General features: G+C 42.5%; 1 protein-coding gene across 1 annotated transcript; it reads right to left on the bottom strand.

Annotated features, from left to right (window-relative positions):
* Nucleotides 1-246: 246 nt before the first annotated feature.
* On the bottom strand, nucleotides 247-10,399 carry LOC106137738 (glutathione hydrolase 6). Its single transcript, XM_060945606.1, has 10 exons — nucleotides 10,221-10,399; nucleotides 9,785-9,868; nucleotides 9,172-9,329; nucleotides 8,598-8,749; nucleotides 4,229-4,429; nucleotides 3,171-3,307; nucleotides 2,598-2,772; nucleotides 1,608-1,721; nucleotides 1,260-1,375; nucleotides 247-612 (listed from the first exon to the last, which is right to left on the bottom strand). Exons 2-10 carry the CDS (start codon nucleotides 9,813-9,815, stop codon nucleotides 317-319), a joined length of 1,380 nt encoding a protein of 459 aa, XP_060801589.1. The 5' UTR covers nucleotides 9,816-9,868; nucleotides 10,221-10,399; the 3' UTR covers nucleotides 247-316.
* Between the last annotated feature and the right edge of the window lie 422 nt (nucleotides 10,400-10,821).

The following is a 10,821-nucleotide window of genomic DNA, read 5'->3' as shown; positions in this document are numbered from 1 at the left end:
TTTAAAATTATGAAATATGTTTGGAACACCTACACATTGTCCATTTCATTTTTAGAATAAGGTCATGCATGTACTTGAGTATGTGGGTGTATAATGTTGTGCAATAAATAAATAGGTATCATATTTAGGTAAATACCTTGTACAATCTGCTTGGAGCCGTGAAACCGACTGGCTGAACTGTAGCCATTATTAAGTTAAAGTACTAAAACATATGGATTAATACAAAGAAATAATTTATTAGGCTTAATAAATACTTAATTACAATTTTGTTCTTGTGATTTATTTATTGCTGTTCTGTTAAGCTAAGCATCTGAATCTAAAACCTGGAGGCTAGTCCCCCGCCGCGGCTGTCGGCCCACGAGAGCAGCGCGTCGCCGCGTTGCTGCACCACGTTGACGGCGGCGAAGGGCGGCGTGGCGTTGAGCGGCGCGGCGGGCGGCGCGGGCGGCGGCGCGCCCGGCTCCGGCAGCACGCCGCCGTCGGCCGCCAGCGCCAGCCGCGCGCGCTCCACGCTGAGCTCCACGCCGCGCGGACCCCCCCCGCCGGCGACGAGCGCCGCCGCCACCTGGACCAGCGCCGCCGACGATTCGGCACCCACTACGTATCGTGTGCCTGTCACAAAACACAGATAGATAAGAGGGTAAACTCAGAAGAGCATAGCTGCCTAAAAGTATCAAGTACAAAAATCCTACCTTTGGATGAGAACTTGACTGCTGGCTCTGTCGACCCCGCAAGGGATATAGACGTGATTATATGAAAGAATGAATGAGAGAAACGGCCAGAGGCTTTTCTGTCTAACACGAATTTAAGTTGATATAGGTAAGTGTACTTAATGTGTCATTCGATTTTATTATTATTTTATATGTCCACCAATAATGTCAGTATGAAGCATGAATACTAGCTTCAGGACTGAAATAAATATCTAACTCAAAATAATCATTTACGTTAAATACCTACTTGTTCACTTGAAATAATTTCTGGAATGTTCAGTCGTTATTATGAATATTAAATACTTACCTATCCATATTTGCATTTCAAATTAACATATTTTTACTTTTATTTGTCTGATGAATAGGTATAATTTAAATGTAGGTATATATTAGAGGTGTCAGGTAATAGTAAATATAAACAAAGTAGGTCAAACCAAACCCGCATTTTGTGCTATTTTCGGACACCGTAAAGTATGTTGTTAAATATATATATTAATTGAAATATTTTGTTCAATAAATAATTGAACACTAACGCTTGGCAACCCTTACCGCAGAGCCGGGCGTCGGCGATGAGCGCCGGCGCGAGGTCCAGCGGCCGCGCCGGCTGGTCCTGGCGCCAGCCGCCTGCCACCAGCGGCCCCGAGCCGAATGGTACAGAAGTGCCGCTGAAACAGATGTGATCGTTCAACAAAATATCGCAAACAATGGAAAACTAGATAATCATAATCCGGTTGTACCATGAAGATATAGGAAGGTGACATTTTTTCAATTAATTACGACGTGTGCTTTGTTCAGAATTTTCTTGTCTAGCATGTCAACACGCTTACATTTCTGTAAACATCCTACCTGAGGACAAAATGGTTTGGAGTTACAGCCACATGATTGTTGAGTACTCACGTGACGAGCGCGAGATAGGTGTCGGAGCTGTCGACGACGGCGAGCCCGCTGGCCGCGCCGCCCGCCGCGCCGCCCGCCGCCGCCGGCCGCGCGGACCGCAACACGTCCACCGCCCTGCTCATTGTACTATATATTAGTACATAATATTCCTTTTAAATCTTGACACTGATCAGAGGGTGACTCATATTGATAACTCGCACAGAAAATTGAGATCAATGTAACTATATCAGTCAGATAATTCTAAAATATCAAAACAATAAACTACAACAGTCATAGATGGAAGACAACTAAGAATAGATTTCTCGAAATTCTTACTGGAGAATAGCCCCGGCCCGGCGCTTGAACCAAATACCGGGGATTAAATTACGATCTCAGTGCGTTTGTCATACACAACAAGCACGCATAAAGATGTCCACTTGTTTGGGAAGCCCTCGCTGTCAGAGATACAATAGAACAGCGGTTGAGGCTAAAATATCTTGGCAATGTGACAACGAGAGTCGCATTTCGCTGTCTGCGTAACTCGGGATGCAGTTCTTGTCTTGAATGAATTGAGCAATATTAGCCACTGCCAGACATTATTAAGTAGTAGGCATAGTTTTAGAAATAGTTATCTCTTGGCTGCATCAAATGTAAAAGGTGGTTCTTATGGACAACCGATAAAGTTTGTAAGATTTACTTTTATTGTAGGCCAACGTCGCGATCAGGTGTCCATCTCAAGAACATGTGGATAAAAACGACCTTGAACTTATCATTTACCTCGTAAAAGACCTGTAAATATATATGTTTGCTCAGACATCATTTATGTGTTACAACAATAAGTACATTTCAAAACATTAAAGAAGGCACGCTTGAGATGCTTCTCAGACTTCGATTAGACAATACGCAATCGGCATTTTAATTGTGTTGCGCACAGCACGTCGTTATGGCATTGTGTTGTCGTTCCAAACCAATCACTCAACGAACTGTTTAATGTAACACTGAGCAATGAACCTGTGAACAGCGTCGTCCTGGTCAGCAGCCTGCAGCGCGGCGGTGATGGCGTCCACCGCCAGCGCTGCGCGCGCGCCGCCGGCCCACACGCGCCGCCCGCCCGCCTCGGACCAGCGCGCGCCGCCGGCCACGAACGATATGTTGCCGTTCCACGCCCGCCACTCCTCACTCAACTCTGAAATACGGCTTACAAGATGCCCTTCTTAGATCTCTTAATCTGTTTATAATGGCTTTTGGTCACAGATGTGTCTTGAGCGTTTACAGAAACTTGTTTTGAATGGAGTAATTTGATGCGATGACAAGCCTTTGCAAAAACTCCTCACCTTAAGATTTTATAATAAAATCGACAGAAATCTAAGACTTGTCAAGAATCTCCATCTTCGTACATAAGACTTTTATCTACGCAATTGAAAGTAGGTTTCTGTGCATAGGGAAATTCAGGAATTTGATTTTATCAGCGACCTTGCGTTTGTAATGTGAAAACAGTAGGAACCTGCCTTTTGTTTAATAAGAGCGAATTAAACTTCGTATTTCCTATCAAACGTCTGACAACACACTAGAAGGAAAGATTACCTTTGCTGGTCTTGTTCTGTATCGCCTGCAAATAGTCAGCCAGCGCCGGCGCATTGTACCGCGCGCCGGCCGCCGCGCTCGGCACGCCCGCCGCGCGCTCCGCCGCCGCCAGCCCCGCTGATACCACGAACCCTTTCCTGCAGGGCGGTTCACGAACGTTAGGAAGGCATATCTTATCATCCCTATCGCTCATATTTTTAGGGTAACCATACTTAGAGAGAGGAGTGTGAGAGAAGGAAGAGAAGGAATACTTATGTCTTGACAATGTCTTGAATCGAGGGCTGACGTACATACATACATACGTTTAATCACGTCTATATCCCTTGCGGAGTAGATAAAGCCAACAGTCTTGAAAATACTGATAGGCCACGTTCAGCTGCTTGGCTGACTGAGAGAATTGAGATTCATATAAAGTGACAGGTTGCTAGCTCGTCGTCTAAAAGAAGAATCCCAAGTTTATAAGCTTATCCCTTAGTCGCCTTTTACGACATCCATGGGAAAGAGATGGGGTAGTTCTATTCTTTTTTCTATTGGTGCCGGGAACCACACGTTACATACTTTTCCTGAGTTTTGTTTGAGTAAAAAAAATAACAGTAGGTATGAATGGGCCGTCCCACTACAATCACAATGAAATACTTATGAATATGTCATGTTTGTATAAAATGTATGTAAAATTAGGTATGTGACTTGATAGAACAACAAGCGAATATATCGGAGAGGGCGGGGCGCGCGCGCCCACTTGCGAAGCAGTAAAGGAATGTTCAGATGACTTTGGAATTACCATCGCCGTCCTGGCGATTACTTCGGAAGCGTGCTCTGCAGCGGGGAGCCGGAGGTTCGTGGCTCGCCTAAGAGATCCTCGTTTGACATCCTTGTAATCTAGCTATCTATCTGTCATCTACCCAGCTTGTATTACGGTTGTTCGAAAGAAAACAAAAGGTTTACACTGGGTTAAAGTGCTTATTCACCTAATCGTCTTTTGCAACGTCAACGGCAAGTAAATGCAGCGGTTCTGTATTATACAATAGTATCGGGGATTACATGGAATACTACGATACCTGGCCAGTAACAACGCAGGCTTTACCACGTCCCGCCAGGGAAGGGCGCCTGCTTGCGCGTGCAAGGCGGCGAGCGCTACCAGCAGCCGCGGGGGCCGCCCCCCGCCCCCGTCCCCCGGCCCCCCCGCGCCGCCCCACTCCGCCAGCGACGGCAGCTGGGACCGGGACTTGCGGTACTCCCAGTACAGCATGGACCCGCCCCTGTTCATCAAAATTAATATGACACCTTTACACGCTGCTAAGGTACCTACTACACCTGTATACAATTACCTGACAGGTAAAAATTGCTTTTAGCAGTAAGTTTACCAGTAGTTAGCTCTCATGGCTCAATAATTAGGCTGTGTTTTAAATAAATAAAATACCTATTATGATGGATTTCTATTTGTTAAACGCATAGATAACTGAAAAATACCTAAATACTCGTAAGTACTACCTGCATAACTTTTGCGGTATGCGGTTTCATATAGAAATATGGAAATAACGAAATCGCATACTAATATAATACCTAGGTACTAATCTCTGATTTTCTTCGGCAGAAACCAGGCCGAATGATCGTTAAAGATGCGTTATTAAAACGATTACTGAGCACTTGAGCAGATAATAAAATGTATGAAAATTCTACAACCCGCTATGAGTCCGCCATGTTGAGCTGAAAGTATTTTATAAACTCCGATTTAAATAGAATAAGATTGCGAGACTCTGAAACTTGTAAATAACATCATTAGTTTTTAACAAATGGCAAAGGTCTTTGACCGAGGAGGCACTAGAAGCAACGCCGAGCAACCGTTCCATATTTTTGTTGGTGAGCTCCCAAAATTACCTTGTCCTCTGAAGCTCTTTCTTTGATAATATTGACGAGATCGCAAAATAAATTTCATACCTTATTGATTAAAATTACCCGCCTTAAGCCATTCAGTATGTAGGTATTCTGCCAACATTTTCATCTCGAGTTATGCGCAACTTTGCCTTCACTAAGCTTCTGAACCACGGCCACACGTCTCGCAAATTGGCTAAGAAACAAATTATGTAGGTAGCTATTTATGTAACTTATTTTGCATTTACGTATCTAAAAATTTTACCTATACTTACTGATATTATTATAATTGTACATATATTAGTGTGCCCAAACTCTTCAGCTACATGCAAATCTAGTAAGAGTATATAAAGGAATGCAGATAATAAAAATTACCTTCATGGTACATATACATATGTAGGTGGGTGGCAGTACATGAACTCGTAAAATACCGGTTGTGTAGGTATCTGAGTACGTCCTGTTTATTTACCTTAAAATTGGAAAGGCGACACTTTAATTCAATTAATGTAATATTACTGTAAGTGGTTCGTTATTTATTATTCATGAACTTGTTCAATTAAGTAGGCATTTAGTAGCTGGGCGCACGCGCACGAGCAGTGCCCTCACGAGCAGTTACCAGTAGGCATACAATAAACACGGTACCTTTTATTTCATTAAATTTAAACCAGTGTAACTTGTCAAACTATCATAATTGGACTGTTGGAATTGACGCAGGAACAGGGTGTGGAGGCACTGGTTCCAAACCTACCCTTACAATGCACCAATGACAATTTTTCTGAGATATGCTCATTAGTCTTAGTGTTAGAAAAAATACGGTGAATTTTAAAGGGAGATATTTTTGATTAGTAAAAAATATTATTTATAGATACTTAAAAAAAAAAAACTCTTTAATTTATTAGCAAATCACATAGGCACTTTCTCAACGTCCCTTGCACTTTAGGAATTATTGTGATAAAGTTTCCCTGCAGGTTCTTTCGCGAAAATTTCCCTTAGGAACAGTAAAAAATAACTTTGTAAGTATTTCTAAGTATGCACAATGTATTGAATTTTTGCGGTAGGTATTGATTGAGTCCTAAAAAGTAACGCCCTTAGAAATAAGTATCTTATTACTTACTACCCAGGTACATGCACAGATTCAATATTAGTAGAGTGGATAAAGCACGAAGAGGCAACAAACAAACACAGGACATGAGAAGCACATGATGAGAGATCTTTCATCTGGAAAACAGAAATAATGTTCCCGCAGGATTGTCTATGAACCACAATGTGCCGATCAAATATGTACATATTAAAATGGATATATGTACATTTTTAAACCTTCTTATAAATCTTTAATCTCAATTCCATCATAAGCCTTACAGCTGAGCGTGGCCTTTTCAATCTCTTCAACGGTTATCTCTGTTTACCCCACAGGGGAAATAGACGTGACTGTATGTATATAGGTATAAACTAAGTATATAGTTACTTTAGTACATCTTTATCATCAATCATACATCAGATGGATGGATGTATGCTATTTTAAATCTACGTTTGTACATCAGTATGACAAAGTAAATTCTAGCAGCGAATGAGCTTTTTTTGCTCATTTTACAGGATTCCGGATAGGCATTGATGATTTATCTAAAGATGTATTACGGATTTACAAATCTTACGCTGGGAGATTATAAGAGCATGTAGGTATAATTAATAACCTGTTAAATATCTGAATACCTAACATGTTTTATTACTTTTGTGGCGCCATCTCTACGCCACTCGTCACAACATCAAATCAAACAACTACTGTCAATCATCTCGAAGAAATCGACGCGCTCAGCCAATAGCAGCGAAGAACCCAAAAACGCGATTTCAGAGATTTCACGGATTGGAGCTATATATACAACCTCCGACACAACATCGTCGGAGCCGCGGTTCCCCAGGCATAACACCTAGCCTGGCGGAAGATCTTCCCTTTGGTGGCGGTCGAGCCAAATCATCGCTCCCGCTACATTGGTGACCCCGACGTGATTGGAAGCAACCTTCTCCATCATCATCAACTCCAATCCTCAGCATCACTCCTCACTCCGCAAGCAGTCTCACAGCAAGCCAGCAACTGGGTATCGCAGCAGGTCCATCGCAGCCAACTCAACGAGCTTCCTGGTCCTGTCTCCACCCGCACTCACTCTCATCGACTTCAGCGACCAACGCATCTATCGCAGCCCACGCCTGGATCTCTTCGACGGCCGCTCCTCTCTCCAGCGTGGCAGCTCTGCACGACTTCTCCCGGCGCCAACAAAAGTCGACTTCGCTCTCTACTGTCTCGACTCACCGCAGACTACGAGCAACGCAACGGCTCACTCCTGACTCACTAGGACTTCGAGCAACTTCCGACTCACTGGAAGACAACTGGCACTTGCAAGCTACTGAAGCACAGATTGCACAGCAAGATCAAGACTTCAGACCTCCGGTCTTGGGGGGGAGTACTGTGGCGCCATCTCTACGCCACTCGTCACAACATCAAATCAAACAACTACTGTCAATCATCTCGAAGAAATCGACGCGCTCAGCCAATAGCAGCGAAGAACCCAAAAACGCGATTTCAGAGATTTCACGGATTGGAGCTATATATACAACCTCCGACACAACATCGTCGGAGCCGCGGTTCCCCAGGCATAACACCTAGCCTGGCGGAAGATCTTCCCTTTGGTGGCGGTCGAGCCAAATCATCGCTCCCGCTACACTTTTATTGTTCACATTACTGAAACATGTTATATGAGAGTCAATGTTGTGTGACTTGGCCCTTGGCTTGTACCCACTAATATAAAAAGAATTTTCAACGGCCAGTCATAAACATTAACATTTTCCTTCAAGTAGGATTTAAATAAATTAAAAGACTTGGTATTTTATAGATCTCATAACTTTTTACGGCAGAAAAACTGAGTTCTGGGATTTTGTTATTTTAAAGAATGTTTTCAATGGGATGTTATCTCTCTCTAAAAGTCTAAATCTCCCGCTTTTCATTAATCTTGATAAAGTGCTGCCATCTATCGTGCGTCGTTCGCATTTCGCAGTGAGAAGTCGTGAACAAGAGCATACTGTCAAAAATAAATAGGTACAAGTCTGCACAGCGCACTTTAGGTTTGACGTTACTAAGGTAGATGGCGTAGTTCGATAATGGGCGCACAGATGGCGCTTTTCTTAATAAAAATGTATTAAATACAATGCTTACAAAATTAACTCATGCATGTTATTTTTCTGTGAATTCTCAATTTATAAACTACTATATCGTACATAGTGAAAAAGAAGAATGAAAAATAGAGATAATAGTGAAGAAAAAGAGAGCCTATAGAAAAATAGTGGGTTATAACCCACTATTTTTCTGTTAGGTCATGCGGTACATTGGTAGAGTATAGCAGTCCGCCTTTTGTATGCACATTTTATTTGGTGCAATAAATTAAAGAGAACAGCTACTGACACATCGACGTCAGCCCAAACTTAATCGATTATTAATGTTCTTTTATATTTTCATTTCAATTATGTGACGTTTCAAGACAGCAGAATCAATAAGTAAAGACATACGCGTCGAGCGAGGTGCGGTGCGGCGCGACGACGGCGAGGCAGAGCGCGGCGGCGGCGGCGGCGTCCAGCGCGCGCCCGCCCGCCTTCAGCGCGTCCGTGCCCGCGCGCGAGCACTCCGCCGCCGACGACGACACCACGCCGTGCGGGACCAGCTGCGATGCCACAAACAGACGGCCATGATGCACAGCTATACCGTATGCATAAATCCATTAAAGCAAAAAAAAAAATATCTTAGCGAAATAAAAATATATCGGACCAATAGCAGAAATCTAATAGCGGTATTTTTCACAAATACCCCAATTTTATTGCCCAAATATACAGAACCAATTTTTCCAACATCCTAAGTTGATTAACAAAAACCTCATAACGGGTTATAGTTAAAAGATGCACTAGTATATGAATATGTTAAGAGATGAGTGATTCTGAGATTGGTTTGCACGAAGGTAAAAGCCGAAGGACGAGGTGGCTCAAAGAAACTTGTATACCGTCGGGGCAGCGGCTTTAGTATGCTATTAACTTTAAAACCTTAAGGCTTTTACAGCTTAATCATATAGGTAGTACAGTAACTAAAAACCTCATAATCGCCGGAGTAGATCTGGGCGAGCAGCGCCAGCGTGATGGCGGCGGAGAGCACCGCGAAGCTGAGGGCGATGAGGCGGGGCCCCCCCGCGCACCACGCGCCGCCCCCCGCGCCCGCCTTCAGCGGCACGTCCTCTCGCAGCTCCACCACACCTTCAAACGTACATTACATCTCTATTCCTTACGAGATAGACATAACCAAAATAGTTGAAGATTCGAAATTGATCCGAAATCACTTCAAGTCAGGATAGTTGGAGAAATGCAGAAAATGTGCTAACCCATCCATCTTGTAAAAAATAATTCATTTAACCTTATGTTAAATCATGCTATTATAAATTGTTTACAATAAATATTGCTGGGGTGTATAATAAATTGATGTAGCACAAATTTTATATTCCATTACTAACAAATGTAAATTGATTTACTCGTCAGAACTTTAGGTAATGATCTAATTTGTTTTAGGGCAGAATCATCAGAATATCAGTTGCACTCAATTACACTATCAATTAACTTTTATTTGTCTCGAGAAAGAAGGTATTTATACGAACACTAAATACAAGTCTGGTCTGAAATATGGCTGTCTGCTGGTATGATAAAGTAATGAATACCTGCCGGGGCGGAGTCCCCGTGATCGCCCATGACTGCGAGCGCTGACTCCCAAACTTAGCTCACTTTACCAATGGAAACAGCATCTGAAAGTATATAGGTACATGTCTTGAACTAGAGTCACTTTTATTGATTTAGATGAAGAAAAAAGAAATTGACCTTTTAACTATACAAATTTAGAGAACCTCTCTCTTTTGAAGTCGGTTCATTGATATATGTGGTAGGCTTCTAACGCCATCTATTATAAAATATCTGATACACTACTTCCATAAGAGAAAGCAATGACTGGAGTGTTACCATATTTGTTTACCATGCACTCGGGAAGGCACATTCATCAGATGCATGATTGAAATTCCACTGACCTGACATGTCTAGTACGTAACTATGTACCGTAAGATCAAACATTTGTTCTTGATTTTATCAAAATCGACTGGTTACCTGTTATGTTTGATGTGTGATGAAGTCTGCCAGATGATAAGGACTTCTTAACACGTTGTATGGAACCGGTTTCAACTTTTGTTTATGTTTGTCTGTCTGTTTATTTGTAGTAAAGTGGCACGGGTTACGCGGCGAGCGTCGTCGGGTAACTGTAGTATAGCGGCGCGGCGCGGGACGGCCGCGCGGTGACGTCACCGTCTTAGTTCGCTGACTCCGCAGACGCTGCGCCCGCGCACTACTTGCCGATGGAATAAAAGAAGGCGTTATGATAATGTGTTCTATGTTCGGTGTGATGATTTAGTTGAATCTAAGTTATTCTCTTAAGAAAGAAAGAAATGAATAAGAAATGAATCATAAAAGTAATTATAAATTTTTTTTTTTCGTTTTTTTGTATAATTGTTTGTCGCCAGTGTGCGCATTCCAGTAATCTTTGAATGTATGATTGAAAAAAAGGCCGTCTTGGGGTGAGAAAGAGATATTTGGTTATTAAAATCCAATCCCTATAAAAATCATTCTCTTCGTAATGTTCTCTCGTTCAGTTCTATTAAAATGCATCCCACCGAGAAATCCGGTCCTATACGAATTGTGTAAGGAGACAGCG

Source organism: Amyelois transitella, chromosome 2 (genome assembly GCF_032362555.1).
Source record: "Amyelois transitella isolate CPQ chromosome 2, ilAmyTran1.1, whole genome shotgun sequence".
In the NCBI taxonomy this organism is placed as follows: Eukaryota; Metazoa; Arthropoda; class Insecta; order Lepidoptera; family Pyralidae; genus Amyelois; species Amyelois transitella.
This window is presented reverse-complemented; position numbering and strand designations above follow the sequence as displayed.